This window comes from Tinamus guttatus, unplaced genomic scaffold (assembly GCF_059628265.1).
Source record: "Tinamus guttatus ecotype Peru unplaced genomic scaffold, ASM5962826v1 Tinamus_guttatus_pri_ptg000732l, whole genome shotgun sequence".
NCBI classification, from domain to species: Eukaryota; Metazoa; Chordata; class Aves; order Tinamiformes; family Tinamidae; genus Tinamus; species Tinamus guttatus.
In genome coordinates, this window is record NW_028289266.1 from 571,714 (window position 1) to 597,335 (window position 25,622).

At 56.6% G+C, this 25,622-nt stretch overlaps 2 protein-coding genes and 1 pseudogene across 2 annotated transcripts in view; 1 reads left to right on the forward strand and 2 right to left on the reverse strand.

Annotated features, from left to right (window-relative positions):
• Positions 1–19,641, reverse strand: part of LOC148591597 (T cell receptor alpha variable 4 pseudogene) — a 128,111-nt pseudogene extending 108,470 nt beyond the window's left edge.
• Positions 1–25,622, reverse strand: part of LOC104567290 (M1-specific T cell receptor alpha chain-like) — a 193,197-nt gene that overhangs the window by 149,942 nt on the left and 17,633 nt on the right. The window lies entirely within an intron of this gene.
• LOC104565290 (feather keratin Cos2-3) lies at positions 23,521–24,274 on the forward strand. Its single transcript, XM_010211967.2, has 2 exons — positions 23,521–23,604; positions 23,960–24,274. Exon 2 carries the CDS (start codon positions 23,969–23,971, stop codon positions 24,272–24,274), a length of 306 nt encoding a protein of 101 aa, XP_010210269.2. The 5' UTR covers positions 23,521–23,604; positions 23,960–23,968.

Consider the following 25,622-nt stretch of genomic DNA (forward strand, 5'->3'; position numbering starts at 1 on the left):
CAGGGACCCTTCCTGGAGACATGGAGAGCCAACATCATCCCTCATCCCTCTATACCCGGGAGAACGACTGGCCCAGTGATATCCCAAGGCGTCTCCACATGGCTGAGCTTCTCTTTGTCCCCTCAGAGACCCCAAACACCTCCCTCTTCCTGCCACACAACCTTCGCCCCCGCCGGAGAAGGCAGTTTTCCTGGGAGAAAGGAGAACACCCCGAGGGAGCGGGGTGGGAGGCCGGGACAGAGGCGCCCGCAGCAGCCCCAGCCCGCCCAGGTCTGCGCTCGCTGCCCTCCCTGGGCGCCTCTCACCTGCCGCCAGCGCTGCCAGGGACACGGCCACGAGCCAAGGCACCGTCGCGGGCGGCATCGCGCCCTGCCGCCCCGGGGCCGGGCCCGTAGCCGGGGCCAAGCGGGGCCGAGCGGCTCCGGCGGGAGGCGCAGAGCAGCAGAGCGGCGCCGCTCGGGCCGCTCCCGCCCGCCCCGCGCTCCTGCTCCCCCCGGCGGCAGCGCCGCGGCCTCTGCCCCGGCCCAGGCCCGTCCCGCCCCTCGCTGCCGCCGGCCCTTCCTCCGGGGAGGAGCAGCGGGGGCGCAGGGCGGTGCCGGCGGGGGCTCCTGGCCCCGCAGCGAGCGCGGCGCCCCCAAGGCCGCAGCTCCTCTCCCTTGGGTTCCTGTCCCTGTACGAATGAGGAAGAGGCCCGGGGGTGCAGGGTAGTGTCCAGACACCTCAGCCCATGGATTGAGGGTGAGGCTCAAGCCTCCAGCACTGCCACATATTGAATGCAGGATTATTTGTAGCTGCTGTGAGTGACACACTGGAGGCTGGTTCACAGGGGCATTCTGATACCTAAGCACCTAATACTCCTTGGAGGTGAAGCTGAAGGTACAACTGTGTCAACAGGTGATGCAGAGAGTAAATCCCAGGGGAGCTGCCAACTTGGCCCTGGAAGGTTGTAGCAAAGTCCCATGATAGGATGCTGCTGCACTAGGTGTCACAGGTCTTTGACAGGAGTTTGCCAGCTGCAGACACAGGTATAGCTGGAGTCTACAGCTGCAGGGGAAGCAGGTCTGAAGCAGAGATGAGACTGAGGTTTCCTGAGTAGCAGCAGAAAACAACGTATAGACATTTCCTTCCATGGTAGAGGTCCTGTCTAACACTGTCCTGACTGACTGTATACACAGGGCAGAGATCAAAGAGAAGGGAAATCTTCACTAGCAAACTCTGCACCTGCTAACAGCTCCATGCAGGTGGAACGCCTGGCATGCCAAGTTGGAGATGGAACATTTTATACAAAGCTCAAAGTCTCTTCCTAGCTTTATCTTTAATCAGGAGAGACACTGGGAGGAAAGGGCTGATCAGTTCCCCAGGGTGGAGGCACAGCACTCCCACAGACCCCAACACACCCAGCAAAGTTGGGCACACACGGACACAGCTGGCAAAGAAGCAGGAAAGCCCCACACTCACTCCCTCACTTGACTGCAGCACCAGAGCACCCAGGAAGAGCTGGGCCAGGCTGCACAGGACGCTCAGGCAACATGCACTGCACCGCACACCTCTGGGCTTCCCACAAGAGCTCATGTCTGGCTCAGAAAGACCCTCACATCCCCAAACACACCTCCCTCCTGCGCGTCCTTTCCCTGCAAGCAGCCGAAAGGCCGCGTTTGGGAAGCAGCTCGTGCCTGGCGCCCCCTTCTGCTTTGTGGCTGCTTGAAGGAAATGCTGACTTGTCTGGACTCCCTCGCAGCCACTTCTTGTTCCACCCTGCTCAAGAGCTGTTTCACTGTGAGCCAAGCACCACAGTAATAAACGGCTGTGTCCTCTGGTCTTGCTGCTTGAATCCTCAGGGTGAATCTGTTTGCAGAGCTCTGCACTATTCCCTGAAACCGCTCTTTAAAGCCCTCTCCATAGGCATCACCCTGTCTGTAAATCCATGTGAGAGAGCCCTGCAGGTTCTGCCGGTACCAGAACATGTAGTAGATGCTCATGCTGCCTCCTCTCATGCTGCACTGGAATTCGGCTTCCTCACCTTCTCGCACTGCCAGTGCCCCAGGGAGCTGCTCCAAGGCCACCTGGCCACTGACTGCTGTGGAGAGCAAGAAAGAGCCACAGTCACCTTGAGAGTGGATAAGGGGGAAGGCATCCCCGATAGAAGCACTGCAATGTTCCTGCTCCAACAGGAGGGCTAAAGCCGACGCACTGATCCAAACAGATGTCCATGGTCAGAGGAACTCCCTGACTCGGGAGCCAGGCCTTGCGAGGACAGACAAGTCACTGTATTGCCCTCCTACCCTCCCGTTCCCCACTAGATACAGAGCGGGGTGGGAGACCAGGGCAGAGGTGCCCGCAGCAGCCCCAGCCCGCCCAGCCTTGCGCTCACTGCCCTCCCTGGGCGCCTCTCACCTGCCGCCAGCGCTGCCAGGGACACGGCCACGAGCCAAGGCACCATCACGGGCAGCATCGCGCCCTGCCGCCCCGGGGCCGGGCCCGTAGCCGGGACCAAGCGGGTCCGAGCGGTGCCGAGCGGCTCCGGCGGGAGGCGCAGAGCAGCAGAGCGGCGCCGCGCTCTGCCTCGCTCCTTCCCGCAGCGGCATCGCGGCCCCCGCGGCTGCGGCCGCCCCGCGGCTCCGCCCTCCCCCGCCTCCGCGGAGCCGCCCCCGCTGCCGCGGCCCCCGGGCGGCAGGAGAAGGGCGCGCGGGGCCGAGCGGGCAGCGTGGGGGGCCCGGCCGAGCAAGGGCCAGCGGCAGAGCAGGAGCGCGGCGCCCCGCACGGCCCCGCACACGCGCACTTGGCGCCAGGGACGCTGCGAGGGTGGGCGGGCTTCTCTGGCCTCGCCAAGAAGCCCCCGGGCACTGCCCCGCGCAGCAGGGGAAGCTGCCAGCCTGCTCAGGGGCTGCTGGCGAGGCCCGAGCGGCTCAGGGGCTGTGCGGGGTGTGGGAGCTGCAGGGATGGCTGGCACCCTGTGGAGTGAAGCAGAGCGAGGGGTGCTCTGCTTGCCTGGCAGATCCTGGCTGGAAGGGTCTGGGTGGGAACGCAGTGAGTCTGCGCAGATTGTGAGCACCATCTTATCAGTGCTTTTCCCTCTGCTGCTCAGCATGGCTAGGAATTGGAGCCACACTGCAGGTCTGGGGTTATGCAGAGCAAGGGCCACCCCAGCTCCCTCTGAGCTCTGGTTCTTTCATAGAATCATAAAATCACAGAATGCTTAGGGTTGGAAGGGGCCTCTAGAGATCATCTTGTCCAACCCCCCTGCACACGCAGGGTCACCTAGAGCACGTGGCACAGGACTGCATCCAAGCGGGTTTTGAAGATCTCCAGAGAAGGAGACTCTACAACCTCTCTGGGCAGCCTGTTCCAGTGCTCTGTCACCCTCACTGTTAAGAAATTTTTCCTTAAGTTCCTGCGGAACTTTTGGTGCTTCAGTTTCCGGCCATTTCCTCTAGTCCTATCAGTGGCCACCACTGAAAAGAGACCATCCCCGTCCTCTGCACTCCCTCCCTTGAGGTATTTATATACACTGATTAGATCCCCTCTCAGCCTTCTCTTCTCCAGGCTGAACAGGCCCAGCTCCCTCAGCCTCTCCTCATAGGGCAGATGTTCCAGGCCCCTGATCATCCTTGTGGCCCTGTGCTGGACTCTCTCCAGCAGCTCCACATCCCTCTTGTCCTGTGGAGCCCAGAACTGGACACAATACTCCAGATGTGGCCTCACTAGGGCTGAGTAGAGGGGCAGGATCACCTCCCTCGATCTGCTGGAGACGCTCTTCTTAATGCACCCCAGGATCCCATTGGCCTTCTTGGCCACAAGAGCACACTGCTGCCTCATGGTCAGCTTATCATCCACCATCACAGCCATGTCTTTCTCCGCAAAGCTGCTCTCCAGAAGGTCAGTCCCCAGCCTGTACTGGTGTCTGCGGTTATTCCTCCCCAGGTGCAGAACCTTGCACTTGGCCTTGTTGAATTGCATGAGGTTTTTCACCGCCCAGTTGTCCAATCTGTCCAGGTCCCTCTGGATGGCAGCGCAGCCCTCTGGGGTATCGGCTACTCCTCCCAGTTTCGTGTCATCAGCAAACTTGCTGAGGGAGCACTCTGTGCCTTCATCCAGGTCATTGATGAATAAATTGAAGAGGACTGGACCAAGGACTGACCCCTGGGGGACCCCGCTAGCTACAGGCCTCCAACTAGACTCTGCACCACTGATCACCACTTTCTGGGCCCTGCCATCCAGCCAGTTCCTAATCCACCTCACTGTTCACTCATCTATCCCACACTTCCGGAGCTTGCTCAGGAGCATATTGTGAGGGACGGTGTCAAAAGCCTTGGTGAAGTCGAGATAGACGACATCCACCGCTCTCCCCTCGTCTATCCAGCCGGTCATTTCATCATAGAAGGCTATCAGGTTGGTCAAGCAAGATTTCCCCTTGGTGAATCCATGCTGACTACTCTTGAGCACCTTCTTGTCCTCCATGTGCCTGGAGACAACGGCCAGTATGAGCCGTTCCATCACTTTTCTGGGGACGGAGGTGAGGCTGACTGGCCTGTAGTTGCCTTTCAAGCCTCCTGCTTTGGAGGACATGGTCACCTCAAGTGTAACACGTCATGCAGGTTGTCCCTGCTTGAGCCCTACATTGCTTCAGTAGTAGACTGTATTGTGTGCAGATTCTTTATTAGGTGTGTCCTGTTTAACCTCTCCTGAGCCTTGCTTGCCCCTATTCTGCAGTGTTCAGCCCTCTCCCATCTGCCTTGTAGTCAGAGAGGTTCATGGAAATGGAGCTATTCTCCCATCCCAAACACTTGGGTAGCTGCAAAGAAGGGTGGCATAGTGAGAGGGCAATGGTTGGTGCTCATGTAGGGCCAACACTTGTGCTCAATATCCTCTCTGGTCTTGAACACTGGCTTTGGGTCTTGCTGGGAGGAAACAGGTGATGCCAGAAACATAACTGCTGTCTGGCCTGAGCCCAGTGCACTCACGGCCCACGTCCCACAGGAGCAGCCCCATCCTCCCCTGGCAAAAGCCTCCTCTCAGCCAAGCGGAGCAGGGCTGTTGCTACCACCTTGGGCACAGGCCCGCAGGAGCGCCAGTTTGAGGGACAGGCTGCAGCATGAGGGGTCAGCACAGGCCCATGGGGCTATCTGGGCTGCAGGGGTGCCCCCAGTTCTGGGGCTGGCGCAGCCCACTCCACCCCCTCCCTTGCCTGGCACGAGCATAAACCCAACACACGCAGTCCCTGGGCTCGGGCTGCTCTCTGCCACTTCTCGGTTGGACTCTGCCCACGGAGCTGCTCTGCTGGCTTTTCCCTTGCCTGGGGAGCCCTGCGAGCCCTATCTGGACACCTGGATGTTGGGCTGCTACCCAGGGCCCGTGGTCCGCTCAGCTCTGTACCCCACGTGGCTCCCTGTGCTCTGGGCTGGGCTCTCACACCAGGAAACGCAAAAGGGAGGTGGCGGGGAAAGGTGATATTGTCAGCACGGCTGTGAGCAGCTCTCACCGTGCTCCCTGCAGGCTGCAGTAATAGAGCGCACTGTCGGCCTCTTCCAGCGCCACGATGCTCAAGGTGCCCGAGCTCTCATCAGCCCGCCCAGAAAACCTCTTGTGGGCCAGAGGAGCTGAGTGGCTGTATGAGCCTCCCCGGCCCTTGCTCTGCACAATGTACTGCAGGGCCCTGCCGGGACGCTGCCGATACCAGGCCACATAAATATAGGAGGAGTCGGACCTGTAAGTGCATCGCAAGGTGGCTGTGCTGCCTGCTCGCCCCCACACTGCAGACACTGTCGCCTCGATCGAGTCGCCTCGCCCGGATCCTGCAAGCAGAGCACGGCAGTTTAACCACCAGCACTTCACTCCAAGCAGCGCAAGGAAAGAGGCTATGCTGGGGGCGCAGCCCGCCAGGATGGAAACAAGAAATGCTCTTTCCCAAACCCAAAACCTCTGGAAGCCTGAGGAAAGGAGGGAAGGGGAAAGGGGCACTGCAGGCAGGTCAAGCAGCCAGAGCTTGCTTGGGGCTGTGGCATGTGCTGAATACCCCGGTCACACTTGAACACTGCCTTTGGGTCTGTGTGGGGAAGAGGAGCAGACGAATCCCAGGCAGGTAACCTTGTATGGGATTGCCACAGGATGCACTTTGGAGGCACAGCTCTCCTTGGGAACAGCCCTCAATGATGGGGAAGTCCCAGGGGAGCAGGGCACGCAGGCCCAGGGGTGCCTCTCCCCGTGCTCTGTTGCAGGTGACGATGGCTCAACCCTCCAAAACCAGCACATAGTGCAGGAGTCACATTTCAGGTGGGAGACCCACTGGAGGCCAGACCAAAGGGCCTGTCATTATCCCAAGTCCACTGTAGAATCATGGAATTCCCTATCTAAGGACACGGATCCCCCTCGTGCTCTCTTGCCCCATGAAAAATAAGAAACAACAAAAAAAAGAAAAACGCAGGCCCCAGGCCTCCAAGCCCCGCGATCCCAGCCCAGCTCTCACCCGCCAGCATCACTGCAAAGGACAGAGCCAGGAGCCAGGGCACCATCCTGGGGGACATCAAGTCCTGCAGGGACAGGGGCAAAGCAGCCCTAGGGGCACGGGAGGAGCAGCAGAGCTGAAGCCGCCCTCGCCTCTGCTCCTGCCTGCACTGGGATTGTAGCCCCTCGCTGCCAGCAGCTCCACTGATGCCCTCCCCTAACCGGTCCTGCCCCCGTGTCACAGCCCCTGCACCCTGCGCCCTGCCTGGTCCCATGCCATGGATGCCATAAGCTGTGCGGAGGGTCCAGATGTGCAGCAGGCAGGGGAACAAGGCATTTCCCAATGGGCTCTGCAGGGACACGGGAGGCTCAGGCCAGCCGGGCTACGAGGAGGCACCGCAGCCTCGTGGGGCCAGGCAGGGCACACGGCGTGTACAGGTCCCAGGGTGCCAGGGACCCCATCACCTCTTCTAGGCAGATCAGCACCAAGATCTAAGTGGGGAGGGGAAGAGCTGCACGAAAGACCCATGTTAGAGCTGGAGCCTGTCCTTGTGTGTGTGGTGTAAGAAAGGAATCGTTGGGAAAGGTCCCATGTGCCGCTCCTGTGACATTGGCCCGTGCGGAGCAGCGGTGGCCCCAGACCTGCCTGGCTCTACCCTCCCCTCCAGTTACCACACACCGGCCCAGGGCCACTGTCAGCTGGTTTGTGTCACGGTGCAACCACGTTTCCTGCCACTGTGACAATGGCACAGAAATAGCGGGCAGAGTCCTGGGGGCGCAGGTCATGCAGGGACAGAAACATCACAGCCTGTGAATTGTTGCGGGTGAGAGTGCTTCGATTCTCCACCGCTGAACCATAATAAATGTAGGCAGAATCACCGCTAATGGTGGCCACCCACTTGAGTCCATCACCAGGGACCTCACGGTACCAATGTAAATCATAAACACTGAAGCTGAATCCATATCCGTGGCAGGAGAGGCGAATGGATTCCCCAGGCGCTTTCACCCTTCCACCAGCCTCCACCAGCTGCAATTGGGCCTGGACCCCTGCGGACAGAGAGGACAGGTAGCAAAAGCAGTGCACACACACAGTGGCGGCTCCTTCAGCAGGGACCCTTCCTGGGGACACGGAGAGGCAACATCATCCCTCATCCCTCTACACCCGCGAGAACGACTGGCCTTAGGAAAACCCAAGGTGGCTCCACAAGGTTGAGCTTGTCCCTGCCGGAGAAGGCAGTTTTCGTGGGAGAAAGGAGATCACCCCAAGGGAGCAGGAGGAGCGGGGTGGGAGACCGGGGCAGAGGCGCCCGCAGCAGCCCCAGCCCGCCCAGCCCCGCGCTCGCTGCCCTCCCTGGGCGCCTCTCACCTGCCGCCAGCGCTGCCAGGGACACGGCCACGAGCCAAGGCACCATCGCGGGCGGCATCGCGCCCTGCCGCCCCGGGGCCGGGCCCGTAGCCGGGGCCAAGCGGGGCCGAGCGGTGCCGAGCGGCTCCGGCGGGAGGCGCAGAGCAGCAGAGCGGCGCCGCTCGAGCCGCTGCCGCCCGCCCCGCACTCCTGCTCCCCCCGGCGGCAGCGCCGCGTCCTCTGCCCCGGTCCAGGCCCGTCCCGCCCCTCGCTGCCGCCGGCCCTTCCTCCGGGGAGGAGCAGCGGGGGCGCAGGGCGGTGCCGGCGGGGGCTCCTGGGCCCGCAGCGAGCGCGGCGCCCCGAAGGCCGCAGCTCCTCTCCCTGGGCTGCCGCGAGGGGCCGGGCTCCTTGGCCCTGCGGCGCCTGGCCAAGAGGAGCCCTCCCTGCGTCGCCACCAAAAGCTGCTCTCCCTCCCTTTCACCGCCCGCTCCCGAGGCCGGAGCGCTCTGGGGGCTCGAACGAGGACGGCGCTCTGGAGCCGCCTGGGCACGGCATGGAGGAGAGCTGAGAGGGACCGAGGGAAGAACTCCACTTCCAGGACAACTGGGAGCTCCTCCTGAAGTGGAGCTCTCCCTGGGAAAGGCTCAGGGTCACCCCCAGCACTTGTCTCCCCCTGCTCTCCCACACCTTTGGTCTGCAGCATGGCAAGAGGTTTGTAGAAGGGCAGAGCTGTGTATCCTGCCCATGGGAATTATAGGGAAGTCTCCAGTAGAGGCCCAGGGGTACAGGGGGTTCAGGGCAGTGTCGAGACGACTCAGCCCATGGATTGAAGGTTAGGCTCAAGCCTCCAGCACTGGTACATACTGAGTGCAGAAGGATTTGTAGATGCTGTGAGTGACCCACTGGAGGCTGGATCACAGGGGCGTTCTGACACCCAAGCACCTGGTGCTCCTTGGAGGTGAAGCTGGACAGAGGGTAGGAGAGGTGTACAGAGTCCCCAGATGTGCCCAACCCTCCCTTGGCCTCCCCTAGCTGTGCCTGAGTCTTCACCCCAGTTCATGCACTTGGTGGGAGAGCCATGATGCCACCTCTGCCAGGGCTGGCCTTGGAGCTTTCCAGAAATATTGTCCACCTCTACAAAGACCATCTCTCCCAGCCACAAAACCCCTTCCCTAGCAGGGAAGGAGGTTTCCATGGGACAGTGCACTCTGTCTAGATGGATTTCAGCCCTGGAATGGGCCTTGGATGGTGGCCTTGCTGTCCCTGTGCCTCTCTGCATGATCTTGTATTCTTTCGAAGAGAAGGAGGGAAACACAAGGCACAATACCTCTCATTTATTCTGCGCTTTGTGGTCTCGTAGAACTCTTCCTTTGTATGTGTTGGTTATTTCCCATCACTCTGTGAAGGGAAGTTGCAGGCTAAGTTGGAGGGCGGCTGGGGCCTGCAAGCCTCATTCCAGGACCTTCCCCCAGGGCAGGAGGTTCAGGACTCTCCCTGCCACAGTGGGTGTGCAGGGCCCTACATGGTACTCTCCCAAGCTGATCCTGGGAGTAGCAGATTGACATCGTTGTGTCCCCATGTCTCCTAACTGCTGTTCCCACACAAGACCCCTGAGCTTGGCCCCTCTTGCTTGGGATACCTCTGACATGTCTGACCCGTGGACTCTCTCCAGGCATCCTCTTCCTCTGCTCGCTCCTCCCTGTCACCCTTTCTCCAGGCCTCTTTCTGCCAGCAATGGCCACCTGGTCACCTCCTGTCACAGCCCAATGGGCTCACGCCAGGCAGGGGAGGCACCATGCTCAGTGCTGCAGTGAGGCTGAAGGGGGTACGCACCTCAGCCCCCACATATCAGTACAGACTCCACCTTGCATGACAGGAGAATGGGGAGACTCTGCTCTGTGTACGCATACTTCTTGGAAAGGAAGCAGAGCTTTTATGGGGACCTTTCCATTTGTAGGCCCTGACACTTTCCTGGAGCAAGAGGTGCCACCGTGTCATGATCACAACTACTGCCACCACTGGTGGATAGTTGTCACTCTCTGAGCCTCCCAGGGTGTTGAGCTGCCCTCACCCCATCCTTCCCCAGGCACTCTTAACGTGGTGCCTTTGGGAGGAACTGCAGGGCATGGGTACAGGGAAATGGAGATGCGCAGGGTGAGGGAGAGGCAGGGGCCCACTGGAGCTGGAGACTAGAAGGGAGAGGAGAAGGCAGAGATGCAAGGACATGGTTGATGGAAGGTCCCCCACAGGGCAGGAGCTTGGCACCACCAGCCATGTCATGCTGTCCCAGTGGGAAAGCGCTTCGGGGTTCTCTGCAGCACTGAAACACTGAGGAGGATTGGGCCATTTTTCTGTCCGAGTATCCTCTAGATCCTCTTACTTGCGATCTACCACTGAAAATCCATGCTGGCTGCGAGTGTACACAGGTATATGCATATATGTACATGGATATAAAAGTAAAAAAAAAAAAGAGGGAGAGTCTTCAGGCTGCATTTCCAAGTATAGATCGAGTCCGTGATGGGCTTTCCAGAGATGTGGCAGGTACAGCATGAGAGATTCAGAGAGCTCCGTCTGCTGAGGGCCAGGAGGCCTCCGTCTTCACCTGGGAAAGAGCAGACACAAGAGCCAAGGATGAACCTATGCTGAGAGATCTGAAGCTGCTGCTGCAGAATGATGCAAAACAGCTTCCTTAGATCAGAGCAGCATCCACATCCCCAGCTATGGTTGTGATGCGCCACAGACCACTTTCCACAGTGCCCCCAGCTGCCCCAGGCATGGGGAAGGCTTTGAGGCAGACAGAGTTTCTGATGGAGGATGCAGCTCTGCGAGTCTTGGGCTGCAGGGAGTGCTTGGGGTCCTGTCCCCGACTAGAAAGGAGAGAGAGGATAATAAGAAAGCTAAGAAACTCTACTTGTAGTAAGGTAGATGACAGAGCTCCTTTATTCTTTCTGTCAAATAAAGCCCCCATCAGCTGCAGGGGAAGCAGATCTGAAGCAGAAATTGGACTGAGGTTTCCTGAGTAGCAGCAGAAAACATCGTATAGACATTTCCTTCCATGGTAGAGGTCCTATCTAACACTGTCCTGACTGACTGTATACACAGGGCAGAGATCAAAGAGAAGGGAAATCTTCACTACCGAGCTCTGCACCTGCTAACAGCTCCATGCAGGTGGAATGCCTGTCATGCCAAGTTGGAGATGGAACATTTTATACAAAGCTCAAGGTCTCTTCCCTTGCTCTGTCCTAAATCAGGAGAAACACTGGGAGGAAAGGGCTGATCAGTTCCCCACGGTGGAGGCACAGCGCTCTCACAGACCCCAACACACCCAGCAAAGTTGGGCACACACGGACACAGCTGGCAAAGAAGCAGGAAAGCCCCACACTCACTCCCTCACTTGGCAGCAGCACCAGAGCATCCAGGAGGAGCTGGGCCAGGCTGCACAGGACGCTCAGGCAACGTGCACTGCACCTCACACCTTTGGACTTCCCACAAGAGCTCATGTCTGGCTCAGAAAGACCCTCACACCCCCAAACACACCTCCCTCCTGGGCGTCTTTTCCCTGCAAGCAGCCGAAAGGCCGCGTTTGGGAAGCAGCTCTTGCCTGGCGCCCCCTTCTGCTTTGTGGCTGCTTGAAGGAAATGCTGACTTGTCTGGACTCCCTCGCAGCCACTTCTTGTTCCACCCTGCTCAAGAGCTGCTTCACTGTGAGCCAAGCACCACAGTAATACACGGCTGTGTCCTCTGGTCTTGCTGCTCGAATCCTCAGGGTGAATCTGTTTGCAGAGCTCTGCACTATTCCCTGAAACCGCTCTTTAAAGCCCTCTCCGTAGGCATCACCCTGTCTGTAAATCCATGTGAGAGAGCCCTGCAGGTTCTGCCGGTACCAGTACATGATGTAGTTGCTCATGCTGTCTCCTCTCGTGCTGCACTGGAATTCAGCTTCTTTTCCTTCTCTCACTGCCAGTGCCCCAGGGAGCTGCTCCAAGGCTACCTGGCCGCTGACTGCTGTGGAGCGCAAGACAGAGCCATGGTCACATTCAGAGTGGGCAAGCGGAGAGCAGCCCCCTTGGCAGCCCTGCCGTGTCCCTGCTCCAGCAGGAGGGCTAAGGCTGAATCCTTGACCCCAATAGATGGCCATGGTCAGAGGAACTGCCTGACTCAGGAGCCAGGCCTTGCGAGGACAAACAAGAAACCGTATTGTCCTTCTACCCTCCCTTTCCCCACCAGATACAGAGCGGGGTGGGAGGCCGGGACAGAGGCGCCCGCAGCAGCCCCAGCCCGCCCAGCCCTGCGCTCGCTGCCCTCCCTGGGCACCTCTCACCTGCCGCCAGCGCTGCCAGGGACACGGCCACGAGCCAAGGCACCATCGCGGGCGGCATCGCGCCCTGCCGCCCCGGGGCCGGGCCCGTAGCCGGGGGGCCAAGCGGTGCCGAGCGGCTCCGGCGGGAGGCGCAGAGCAGCAGAGCGGCGCCGCGCTCGGCCCCGCTCCTGCCCGCAGCGGCATCGCGGCCCCCGCGGCTGCGGCCGCCCCGCGGCTCCGCCCTCCCCCGCCCGCCGCGGAGCCGCCCCCGCTGCCGCGGCCCCCGGGCGGCAGGAGAAGGGCGCGCGGGGCCGAGCGGGCAGCGCGGGGGGCCCGACCGAGCAAGGGCCAGCGGCAGAGCAGGAGCGCGGCGCCCCGCACGGCCCCACACACGCGCACTTGGCGCCAGGGCCGCTGCGAGGGTGGGCGGGCTTCTCTGGCCTCGCTAAGAAGCCCCCGGGCACTGCCCCGCGCAGTAGGGGAAGCTGCCTGCCTGCTCAGGGGCTGCTGGCGAGGCCCGAGCGGCTCAGGGGCTGTGCGGGGTGTGGGAGCTGTAGGGATGGAGTGAAGCAGAGTGATGGGTGCCCAGCTCTACTGGTATTTCTGTCTGGGCTGGCCTCTTTCCACTCAGGACAGCCCCCAGGATTGGCTGTCAGCTCACAGCAACATATCTCAAGTAGCTGCCCATATCCCACACTCCCACTTTACCCTGGCTTCATTCCCTGTCCCCAGGTTGTAAGGATGCTGTGTGGAAGACTGTGTAGAAAGGAACTCTCCCTGTGTCACCTCATGCCTCCTCTCCAGGTGTGCATATCCAGCTGTGCATAAGAGAGGTCTGCAGTTGGTTCACGAAAGCTGAAATTGAATCCATGACAAGGGGAGGTGCATGAAATTCTCAGGCACTCACAGTGCTCTGCCAGCCAGGAGCTCAGGAATGGGCTATCAACCACAGGGCTGAGTCAGCTTTGAGTGGCAGCCTCCAATATTCAAGGACTGAATGTAGGTGTCTTGAGGGTTTTCCCCTGTCCTTCGCATTCCCACACTGTGTGGGTTGCAGGTTGGATAGAGGCCCCTGACCCCACACCTGTGTGGCTGCTCTTCTCACTGCATTTAACAGGAAAGCCTGAGGGCTGGACTGGCAGGACAGTTGTGCTGTAACAGGTCAGCACAGCCCCACGGGGTTGTGCAGGGGTGCTCTAATTTCATGGAGGACTGGATCTCCCCATCCCTTTTAGCTAGGATGGTCAATAACCCTGTGCTCACTGCAACCCCCAAGCCAGGCCTGTTCTGCTTTGCCTCTCCTCATCTCAGTTCTGTTCCCATTTCCTCCAGCCACAACTCCCAGCATGGTACAGCTTTGCCCATACCCCATGCCCCAGGCACAGCCCAGTTGTTCCTTCAAGACTGGGCTACACCCATGATTGTGAAAGGGACAAGGAAAGGAGGAGAGGAAGCTGGTGCTGTCAGGGCAGCCAGGAGTCTCTCACTGTGGTCCCTGTAATGTGCAATAATAGAGGGTGCTGTTGGCCAACTTCATGGCAACAGTGCCCAGGGTCCTGTAGCTCACATGGGCCTCGGAGGAAAATCTTCTGCAGGCAAAAGGAGCTATAGGAACCCAGCCTCCCCACTACCCCCAACTCTTCCTGCAGGATATGCTGCAGGGGCCCCACAGGATGCTGCCAGTACCAGCTCATATAAATATAGGAGGCATTGCAGCTGTAAGAGCAGACAGCCTGCTCACCCCCATGCTGCAGATGCTGATCGGTTAGATCTTGTTTCCTGCCCTGAGGTGAGCCTGAAGCCAAAGTTGTGCCCTTTAGCCATTGCTTTGCTCCAGTTGTCAGGTGAAAACAGGCAAAGAAGAGGACACTGGAAACAGGAAATGCTGTTTCCAAAACCCTAATGTTTTGGTTGCCCAAGGGAAGAAGAGGAGGGAGGCGAGAGAGGGAATGCAGGCAGGCAGAGTAGTCAGAGCACTTTTGGAGAAATGAAATATGCTGAACATCTTTGTTGGAATTTAAAACTGCCTTTGGAGTGGAGTAGAGGGGAGAGGTGCAATGCTGGGACATGAACCATCTGCAGCATGGCCAGGTCTCGTGGTGCACTGTGATGGCCTGACCCACAATGGGAGCAGCGCTGAATCCCCTAGCACTCCGCTACAGCTCCTAGACTGGGGGCCAGTGGCTCCTGCAGGGGGGTTAGTTTCAGGGCACAGTAGGGTTTCCTGTCCCAATGGGAACAGCACAGAAGTATCAGGAAGAATACCCAGATGTGCGGGGTGTGCAGGGCTGCAGACACTTCAGGGCAATATCCTAGGAAATATCCTTGGGAGGGAGACTCACCTGACCATAGTGGCTTTGCATCAGATAATAAGAAGTATTATGCTTTGTAAAAGTGCATGCACCCATGTGCATGCAGGTACCAAAGTATGTTTTAGTAACTGATGGATGACCCTCAGCAGGGAAAGTTCCTGGAGCTCCCAAGTACTCTCAGATCTACTATGGCCTCCATCAGCCTCACGTGGGCCAGCAGCCCTCCATGAACACACGGCCACAACAAAGAAATGACTTTCCTTCTGAATGGAGCCTGTAGTCGCCTTCCTGCTGCACTTTGCCAGAGCCATTTGCTCAGTGCTCTGGCCCATCAGGATTTCACCCTGACTTCCCTGTGGTGACAGAGGTAATCTGGAAGGGGCCATGCTGTGGGGCTCTGTTTTGCCCTCTGCAGAAGGCAGAACCAGTTGTGTTGCTCCCCTGCATGTCTGTACCAGGCCGGGGTGGTGGGCAGGGTTGGGGTGGCCAGCAGCTCTTTCTGGCTGGGCTTCCCACTCTGTGCAGGATGAGCTGGGCCATCCCAGACACACCAGCCACGCGTGGCCCAACAGGCCGGGCTCCCAGGCTGATTCTGGTGGAGGTGGATTTGTCTCCCAGTGTCCCTACATGTCTTGTTGCTGTGGAAGGAAATTGATCTCTGGAATTCTTTATGCCCTTTTTCAGTGGTGTAGGAGCACTTGCAGAAGGTGAAGGGCCCTTGGCAGGAGGGCTATGTCAGGTCACAGCTAGGTTTCCTGTCTCCATAGGAAAAGTGCTGGATTAGTGGGCAGAGTCACGGCAGTACAAGGTGCACAGGGATGAAGATTGCTCAGTTCTCTTGAGAGGCTGTGGCTCGCTTCACCACTGTCTCCTATTTCTTTGCAATGCTCCAGGGACTGCTGATAAAGCAGACCCAGCCTATCCTGGTCCCAAGTCCACAGCCTCTCTGGGCAACCTGTTCCAATGATCTGTCACCCTCAGAGTTTTCCTTCTGCCCATCTCTCCAGCTTGTTGATACTACTCAGAATGCCAGCACAGCTCTCTGGTGTATCAGCCACTGCTGCCATTTTTGGATCATCAGCAAACTTGTCCCTTGATCCAGGTCACAAATTAATAAGCTGAACAGGATTGGACTTGGTATTGACTACAGGCCTCCAAGACTTGGTATTGACTACAGGCCTCCAACTATACTTTGTGCCTCTGATCACAGTCCTCTGAACTCTGCCATTCATCCAGTTTTCTATCCATCCCACTGTCCACTCATCCAGTCTGTACTTCTCATCTTGCCTATGAGGATGTTACAGGAGACAAAAGTCTTGCAGAAGTCAAGGGAGACAATATCCATTGCGCTCCCTTCATCTACCCAGACAGTCATTCCATCATAGAAAGCTACCAGGTTGCTTAAGCTTGATTTCCCCTTTGTGAATCCGTGCTGACACCTCCTGGCTACCTTCTTACCCTTCACATGTTTAGAGATGGCCTCCAGGATGAGCTGGTCCCTCTTTCCCAGTGATTGAGGTTAGGGTGACTGGCCTGCAGTTCCTTGGATCCTTTTTCTTGATGTTTTTGAGGATTGGAGTGACATTTGCGTTCTTCCTGTCTTCAGGCATCTCTCCTGATTGCCATGACCTTTCTAAGATGATTGCATGTGGCCTTGCAACTACATTACCAGCTCCCTCAGCAGTTGGGGATCATGGTGCTGAAAGGGGCTAAGATTTTGCTACCCAGGTGTCAGCAGGGAAATCCCTGTGCTCTTAGCACTGTTGCCTAAGAGCCCCTGCTCTGGGACCCAAACTATGTCCTGCCCCTCAGTGAGAGCAGGAGGGCTGTGGGGAGTAGATGAGCCCTTGCCTGATCCTGGGCTGCCCTGTAGAAGGAAGGAGAGGGATGCAAGGGGGCTGGTGAGGGAAAAGCCCCCTTCCCTGACAGCAGCTGAGAGAAGCTGCCTGAGGCTGCCTTGACACAGCTTGGACACAGAAGGCAAGACCAGGCAGGAGCAAGTCCTCCGGACTGTGGGGAAAACAGGGCCACCTGGGTCTTGCCTGAGCTAAGGACTGAAGAGACTGAATAGTCTTTGGGTCCACAGTGCTACCACCAAGCAGCCCCAGAGGCCCCCATTATCATCACTATTTCTTTCTGTCCCCTACATCTCAGGGTTAGAAGATGCCCATGCAGAACTGTCTTGCCTCATGGCTTGCAAGGCTGTTTATCGCTTGCTTGGGTATTTCCTAGCCCCTGATGCTGAGAAGGGGACTTAACCAGGCCCAGCACTGCCTCTGGGCTGCTGGCTACTGTTGTGCAGCAGCACTGGCGTCTGCAGCTCCAGTTGCCAGTAGAGCTCAGAGCAGCCCCTGCTATGAAGTGATGATGCAGCCAGGGCATAACCCACCCCCGCATCTGACAACTTCTAAGTTCAGAAATGTTGTGGATTTCCTTGAGAACCACTGGTTTCTGTGTAAGGAACTAGGGAAAGCTGTGAGGGTCTCATCTTATCTGCAGCCAGCCCTGTGGTCATGCCCATCTAGATCTCTTGTCTGAACCTCTCTGCATGCATGGAATCTTGGGGAAATATAGGGAGGTTCCAGGATGTGAGAAAATGTTGGAACGGTTGACATTGGAAGGAAATGAACATGTCAAGGGTGAAAGCAATACCAAAGGTGGAAGAAGAACAGCCTCTCCCTTCCTCTGCTCTGCTTGGTGATACAGATTTTGCACAAGTGGAAATGGAGCTGCTGGTGTCCCTTTGCCTGGCAGAGACAGAAGGAGACAGGCTCAGGAGGCTGACAGTGGGCAGAGATGTGTCGAGGAGCAGGCCTGACACCAGGAGCCAGGGCTGTGAGCAAAGCAATAGTGCCTTTCTCTTGCTGCACTCTCCTGGTGGGTAGTTTATGCAAGGGGGAGAAACATCCCTTCACCACTGTGTATCTAAATGCACAGTGATATATTCCACTGTCAGCCAAGGCTGTGTCCTCCTTTTGCAAGGTGAGATTTGCCCTGTAAATCACATCCCCTCGGTCAATGTCTGCCCAGGTGGTGAATTTCCCCTGGGTGAAGCGGACACCGCTTTCAGTGAACAGGGCAGTGCCCAGGAGGTACTTGGGTTCCCTGCTCCCAGCAAGGTGGTACCAGGAGAAGGAGGGATTTCTGTCCGAGGTGGTGAAGTTGCAGATGAATGAGACGGACTGCTTGACTGATACGAGCACCTGGAGAGCTGAGATGGGAAGGAGCTGGTTCTGTGCAGCAACTGCGGGAGAAAGATAAGGCAGCTGCAGTTGCCCATTTGGACACTACCTGCTGTAGTCTCCCCCACTCCTTTGTCCATTACTCTCCACCTTCTCCCCTTCCACCACCCCTGTTGCTCCAAACACAAAGTTTCAAGGCTGGGAGGGGACTGAGGTGATAAAAGGAACTTGTCAAGGGGACCCCGACCTGGCTTGAAGCTACACTTCTCCTATCCACAAAGAATCAAGGTAGAGCTGATGGCTCCATTGCAGCCCTCAGCCAGAGAGAGCCAGGTAAGATGAAAGCTCTATGTATCTGTTCTTCCTTGTGAAATGCAGAGGAGGAACGAAGGACAGAGTCTGCCTGGACCCAGATACCCCTAAGGGATTGTGCTGTGGAAGGGTATCCCTGAAAGGTGGTCAGAGTTGGGGTCTGCAGTGTCAGTTCCCAGCAGAGCTGAGTGTGGCTCCAGCTCTAGACTGATGCTATATTGCAGACTATTTTCCAGGGTTGTTTGGGCTTTTCCTGGCAGTTGTTGGTTTGTATGTGAGGCTGTGCATGTCCCAGCTCATATGCAAATGGCCCATGATCCTGGAGAGCTGATTTTAGCTATTTTTTTGCTGGATGAAAGCAGGGCACAGGGTAAATGGGAGAAGATGGGGGATGCCAGAGAGGGAAAATACAGTTCATCTAGGGGAGGGGAAAAATGGCAGAGCTGTTAAATGGAAAATACATAAGGGATGAAACTCTCTGTCTCCATGCAAATGACAAATGTAACTACTCCCCAGAGTCTGCAGGGTCAGCATCTGCACAGATGGACGGGGGAAGTGGCAGGAAACTTTTGAGGGGCCAGTGCCTCAAATGCCTCTGTCAGCCTGTTACCCATGAGGATTACAAGGGGAACCATGAGAAGTGTTGTGATCCCGGGAGAAACTGGAAGGAGGATTCCCACCCTGTCATTATCATCTGCATCCTGCACTACGTGCCCAAAGTTAGACCAGAGGCAGGTGAGTGAGTTAGCTCGCGAGTCCCAGTGATTATGTCTTAGCAGTGCCCCTGCCCAGTGGGACACTCACCGAGGAGAAAACAGGTAGTCGCAGACCTCAGGACACTTGAGGACCTCATCGCCACCAGAGCTCTGAACGCTGCCCTGTCTCCACAGAGATGCCTTGGCACCTAAGGGTTACTTCTCTGTGGGGATCACTGTGCTTGACTCTGCTAGACAGAGGGAAGGCGGGGAAAAGAGATGGGAGGGAGGGATCTGGACCAGTGGGCGGTGATATGCAGACCTGCAAAGAGAACAAGGGTTCCCGCACAGCGACATTGGACAGGACACAGGCTGGAGGAGAGAGAGGAGGGGAGGGAAGACGAGAGGAGGGGAGGGGGGCGGAGGAGTGAGGAGAGAAAGGGAGGGGGAGGGGGAGGCGGAGAGGGAGAGGAGGCGGCCCCGGCGCGCGCAGCCGCAGCGCCCCCCGGCGGCAGCCGCCGGCACCGACCCCAGCAGCCGCCCCCGCGCCCGCCCCGCCCCCGCGCCGGTTCCTGCCCGGCCGCAGCCCCGGCCGGTCCCGCCGGGGCTCCCAGCGCGCAGTAATAGACCGCCGCGTCCCGCCGCCGGGGCCGGGAGAGCTGCAGGGCGCTGGAGCGGCGCTCTGCGCCCACGAGCAGGGTCCCCGTCGGCTCCGACACAGTCTTGGAGTCTTTTAAAGTGCTCGCGATGAACGCAGGAGCTCGTCCCGGGAGCTGCCTGTACCAGTAGATGTAGTCCCTGGTCTGTATGTTGGGGTGCGAGCAGGTGATGTTGACGGCTTTGCCCTCAGTGGTCTCTTCCGATGGCTCCTGCTGGATCTGGGCTTTGCCAGGAGCCACTGCCAAGCAGAGAAAGAGGAAATAAAGTCATGAAATCACTTTCTTGCTCTGCCACAGCCCCGGCTCCCCCAAGGCCGCCCCCGCCGGCGGCAGCGCCGCGCACCCAGCAGCAGCGCGGCCAGCGCCGCCAGCCCCGCGCCCCGGCCCCGCCGCATCGCGCCGCGCCGCGCTGCCCCCCGCCAGCAGCGACTCTGCTGCGGCGCCGCCGCCTCCTCTCGGCCGCCGCCGCCAGCTCCGCCCCGGGGCTGCGCCCTGGCCTGTCTCGGGGAGGGACTAGCTGAAGGGAACGGGACATTTATCGTGCTGGGGGAAGACGTGCAGTCCCTGACAGGGCAGGAAAGCGGCAGGTCTTAGCGCTTTTAGCTCAAGAACGTTTCTGTTTCTTCCCAAGGGCAGATGAGTCAGACCGGAATAGGACCTCGGGATGTCAGGTCCACTCTTGGTGCCTGTGGCTTCTGGGGTGGTCCCTCCATTTCTGCATAGGTGAGAGGGGGGCTGCGCAGTGGAGGGCTGAGGTTGCTGTGGGTAAGGAGACCTACAAACCTGCCCAAAACGGGAGACAAGAGAGGGACACTTTGGTACAAAGCACTTTCAGGGGTCTATGAGGAAGTTAATTTCCATGCAGGACAGAAGCAGTCTGGCTGCCTGGGAGTCCTGGGATGAGGGGACATTGCCCATGAGTCACCCTGACAGTAGCAGAGGCAGGAGGACCATGCTGGAGAGTGGTGCTGCAGAACCCAGGCTGAGCAGAGCTGCTCCTGCTCCCAGGAGAGCAGCTCTTCTGTGCAAGGTCCTTCTGAACCTGACATGCCAGGGACTGCTTGAAGGGCACAGTGCGCAGTGCCAACCTCAGCCCTAGACCCTGCTCCAGCCCCAGTCCTGGCTCCAGCCTCCCTCTGGGGCATCCCTGCCATGCACCCCTCCCCTCCCAACCAAGAACAGCGCTGCAGCCCCTTGAAAGGTCGGTACTTGCTGCATCTGACAGTGTAACATGTCTGTCCTGTCTGCTATGAGGGGCTTCCGGGCAGTACTGGGGTCAGCCCAACTTGGGTGCTCCTAGCACCAGGGCAGTTGGGGATTGGAAGGAGACATAGCTCCATCCACATGGAGCCACACTTTCTCCTTGGTCTCCAAGACCTGGGATTCCTGAGGGTCAGTTGTACCTTACCTCTAAAAACTGAAGGAAAGAAGGCATTCAGTATCTCTGTATTTTGTGTATCCTTTGTCACCACAGCCTCTGTCCTATTCAACAGTGGGCCCACATTCTCCCTATGCTTCCTTTTCTAACTGATGCATTTAAAGCAGCCTTTCTCAATGACCTTGACATCTCTTGCCAGATTCAACTCAGGCCTCACCTTCTAGTCCCATTCCTGCATACTCAGACATCATCCATATATTCCTCTCAAGTTGCTGTCCCTGATTCTGCTTTCTGTATCCTTCCTTCTTATGTATGAGTGCTGACAGGAGCACTTTCTTCATCCATACAAGGCTCTTGTATGGGTGTAAGATTTTTGAGTTTGTAGGAGGTGATACTTCGATCTCAGCCAGCTTTGTTGGACTTCTCTTCCTTCTGGGTCCCTATACCGTGGGATTCTTCCAAGCAGGTCTCTGCAGAGGTCAAAGTTTGCTTTTCCTAAGTCCAGGTCTGTGATCCTGCTTTTTGCCTTGTCCTTTCCTGGCAGAATACTGAGCCCCACCATGGTTACTGCAGCCAAGGTGCTCCCAGGTGCTCCTTCACATTTCCAATCAGTCTTTCCTTGTTTGTGAGTAGGTGGTCTAGCAGAGCATCTCTCCTCGTTGTCTCCTCTATCACATGTATCAGGAGATTGCCATTGATCCTGTCTTGGAACCTCCTGTCTTGATTGTACCTTGTGGAGAGGATGTAGCCTCTCCAGCAGATATTGGGTGGTTAAAGTGCCCCATGAGAACCAGGACCTGTGAATGTGAGCCTACTTCCAAGCTGTCTGTAGAAGGCCTCACATACTTATTTTTCCTGATCATCTGGCCTGTAGCAAAGACCCAGAACAGAGTCCCGCAAGTTAGTCTGCCCTTTAATCCTAACCCATAAACTGTTGGCTGGCTCATCATTCACTCTAGGAGTGCCATATTCCATTTTCAGCTGCTCCCCCATGTAAAGTGTGACGCCCCTTCTTGCCTTCCTGGCCTGTCCCTCCTAAAAAGTCTGTAGCCATCTATTACAGCATTCCAGTCACGCAGGCTATCCCAAGATGTCTTCATAATCGCAATGGGATCATAGCCCTGCAACTGTTTACAGGTCACTAATACCTCCTGTTTATTGCCCATGCTGCATGCATTTGCATGCAGACATTTCAGAGAGCTACCTGAACATGCTCATTTCTCAGAAGTTTAAGAGGTTTCCCAATAGTGTTTTCTGTAGCCACTTGCCTACACGCACTTGCCTACTTCTCTGCTTGAGCAGGGAGTTGGACTAGATGATCTCTAGAGGCCCCTTCCAACCTCAATCATTCTGTGATTCTGTGATTCTGTGATTCTGTGAGGTGAATGCTTGTAAATGCCACCACTTAAGCCATATTTTGCTCACAGTTCACTCCATGATGTCAATAAATGAGATCAGGATTAGATGAAATAGGTGAATTGTATCAGGATGGCCTGGCCCAGAGAGTGGTGGTAAATGGAGTAAAATTTAGCTGCCAACCACTCACGAGCAGTGTTCCCCAGGGGTCAGTGTTAGGTCCAGTCCTCTTTAATATCTTGAGTGATGATCTGGATGAGAGGATTGAATGCACCCTCAGCAAATTTACAGACAACACCAGGCTGAGTAGAACAGTTGATCTGCTTGAGGGTAGGAAGGCTCTACAGAGAGATCAGGACAGGCTGGATCGATGGATCAACTGTATGAGTTTCTCATGTTCTCAACTGTATGAGTTTCAACAAGGCCAAGTGCTGAGTTCTGCACTTCAGTCACAACAACCCCCCCAGCAACCCTGTAGAGGCTTGGGGCAGAGTGGCTGGAGAGCTGCATGGCAGAAAAGGATGTGGGGGTGTTGGTCAGAGAGCTGGCTGAACATGAGACAGCAGTGTGCCCAGGTGGCCAAGAAGGCCAGTGGCCTCCTGCCTTGTATCAGGAATAGTATAGCTGGCAGGACCAGGGAAGTGATCGTCGCCCTGTACTTGGCAGTGGTTAGGCCACACCTCGAATCCTGTGTTCAGTTTTGGGAAGGAGATAATAGAATTGTCATTAGTTGGGAAGGGACTTGGGATCAGGACCATCAACAAACTAGCCCATGGCAAGTAACAAATCATCCAAGACATCATGCCAGGTCAGCAGGCTGGTGCTTCTGATTCTTGTAGGAGTGTGTAAATAACACATAGCTTCCCTCCATTGAGCAGATGCAAGGTTTGGTCTTAGCTAACTCTAATTAATCCCGTCAGGTCTTGTTTGTCCTCACCAATGCTTGGGGCACCATATCTATTCTGAAGTAGCAGTTCTGCAGGCAGAGCAGGAGGCTTTTTCCTGTTTCTAAATGTCACGAGCTTCCATTTTTTCCCCTTCCTTGTTTTTTTTTTTGTGGCTCAGGATCTTGTCTTAGGCAAGTGTGAGGTCTAAGTGGAAGACGAGGCAGTGAGTCAAGGTCAAGATCAGGTCTCCTGGCAGTAATGATGGCCCGTCCAATGCAGACCATTGATCACCAGGAAGGACCACAGTGAGAAGGCAGGTCCAAGCTCAAGACAGAACGTTTTCTATAAATCGGGGTCCAAATCTCAAACAGCAAGACTGATGGTCAGAAGCAGGCATGGATGCAATGCAGCTGGAAATATAGCTCAGAGGAGGTCAAGAAGTAGAATCTCAGCCTAGAAATAGCTCTCTTGGAAAGAGTCTTCTTCCTGCACTCATGCATTCCTGCCCTGGAAATCACATAGACCTGGTAATGAAAAGGTAGCAAGGCAGGAAATGGAAACACAGCCCATATTAACTGGGATGTTCTGCATTTAAGACCAGCTTGTCAGAAAATTGTTACCTCTGCCAAGGCTCTGGGCCAATGGCAGTGCAGAACCAGTATAAATACTGACCCAGCTCCTCACTCTCTCATCCACTTCTCTCACCATCTTTTCCTTCAGAACCAGGTGAGTCTGAAGCCTTTTAGCTTCCTTCTCCTTCTCCTCACCTTACTGGACATCTCAGCTGATACCGGGTCTGTTGTATGTTGGGGCTTAGAGTTGCTTCTCATGGGTGGGGGTAAAATAGAGAGATAAGACAGAGATGTCTGTGACCTAGCTGAGGTGGATATTGGCCTGTGGGATAGACAGGAGCCTCCCTGGGATTTGGTGCCCTTTGCAGGACCATGTCAGGAAGGATTTGAGTCTTCCTCCACAGTCTTGAGCTCCTGGCCCAGCAAGTGTCTTCGCTCCTCTGTGTTAGAGTATTAGCTGTGCCTCATGGGCCCCTGTGCTCTGCTTTCTCCCTGTCCTCTCTCCCAGCTGCACCTCCAGAGCCCACCCATGTCCTGCTACAACCCGTGCGTGCCATGCCGGCCTTGTGGGCCCACCCCGCTGGCCAACAGCTGCAACGAGCCCTGTGTCAGGCAATGCCAGGCCTCCACTGTCGTCATTGAGCCCTCTTCTGTGGTGGTGATCTTGCCCGGACCCATCCTCAGCTCCTTCCCGCAGAACACCGTCGTGGGATCCTCCACCTCTGCTGCCGTTGGCCGCATCCTCAGCTGTGAGGGAGTCCCCATCAACTCTGACTGCTGTGACCTCTCCAGCATTTCCAGCTGCTTCTATGGCAGAAGATGCACTCCTTGCTAGCAGCCAGGGAGAAGGACAATTATGAACTCAGAGCATGGTGCCGGACAGATGATGAAGATTTAGGACAGTGAATAAATTGCCTTCCTTGGCTCTTCCAGCAGTGGTTGCTCATAAGGGCCCATCTTGGGCTCTATGAAAATATGGCCACTGTCTTCCTTTCCTATCTTTCTTGTCTTTCATTCTCTTCTTTCCCTCTCTCTTCTTTCTTGCCGTCTTCTCCCCTGTTCTATGAGCTCCCTCCCCCAGAGCTAGCCTGTAGTGGACTTGATGGCCCTTCTCCCTCCAGAGAGCACTAGTGGCTCTGGGTCACAGACTCTTGGCTAGACTTGGTGCTCCCCTGGCCACTGGAGCTTCCACTCAGAGCAATCTCATTTTCATTTTTTGATTCATTAAAGTTCTTCCGCATCCCAGCCTGGGTCTCCATGTGGTCTTTCCCTCTGTGTACCCTCTTCTAAGCTGTTCAGTGAGAAAGGTTTGTTCTGGGATGACTGAGGTGGAGGCCCCCATCATCATTCCCAGAGGAAAGGAAGAGATATATGTAGTAGGTCCCTTTCAGGAGCTATACTGGAGTTGAGGAGGACATCACTGGCTACTCCCAAGGCAGTTGAAATCAGTCCTGCCTTGCTGGGTACATGACCAGAAATGTCATGTATACATTCTGTGAACAGAGAGTTCAACCACTGCTGTCTTCAAGTGAGGAGTCTAGTGTCTTCAGGAGACTCAGGAAGATCAGCAGCTCCACAAGTTCTTGGGGAAGAGAGTTTCTCATGTTCTGAATGGAATCATACTGGTGAAGGAGGCTTGGAAAGAAGGTAGTTCCAAAGGACATCAGGAGTAGTATTATGGGGAATAGCTACAGGGGCAGCCCACAACCTCCACTTCATTTTTCCTGACTGTTACACACATATGCAGAGCTGAGGTGAATTGAAAGTTAGCACTGTTATCAGCCAAGTCAGGGCTTTTCCTGGGTTCCCCACAACCTATGAAATGTGGCAGCACCATGTGTCAGGGCTGCCATGGGACAATGATTAGTGCCCAGATCTCCATGGCTGCTCTGGGGCCTCACCTTCCCCAGTTATGGAGCGGCTTTTCCCGCAGACCCAGTCCTTCTCATGATTCCAGCATTGCCAGAACCCATCTTTGCTTCAGAAAAGCTTTGGGAGAGGTCAAACACTCCCCCTCCCTGTTGTGACGTGGTGAGTGGCATCTGTGAGATTTCTCTGGCAGGTCACTGTCATTTGGGAAAGGCCACTCTTACTTTAAGTGATGCTCTCAGGCATTGGCTGGACCAAAAGCCATGACAGGATCACTTCTGTGGAACCTGCCAGCTACGCACCTAGGAAGCAGC

Coding starts and splice junctions, on each gene's coding strand:
- LOC104565290 (XM_010211967.2), top strand. CDS start 23,969: ATGTCCTGCTACAACCCGTGCGTGCCATGCCGGCCTTGTGGGCCCACC.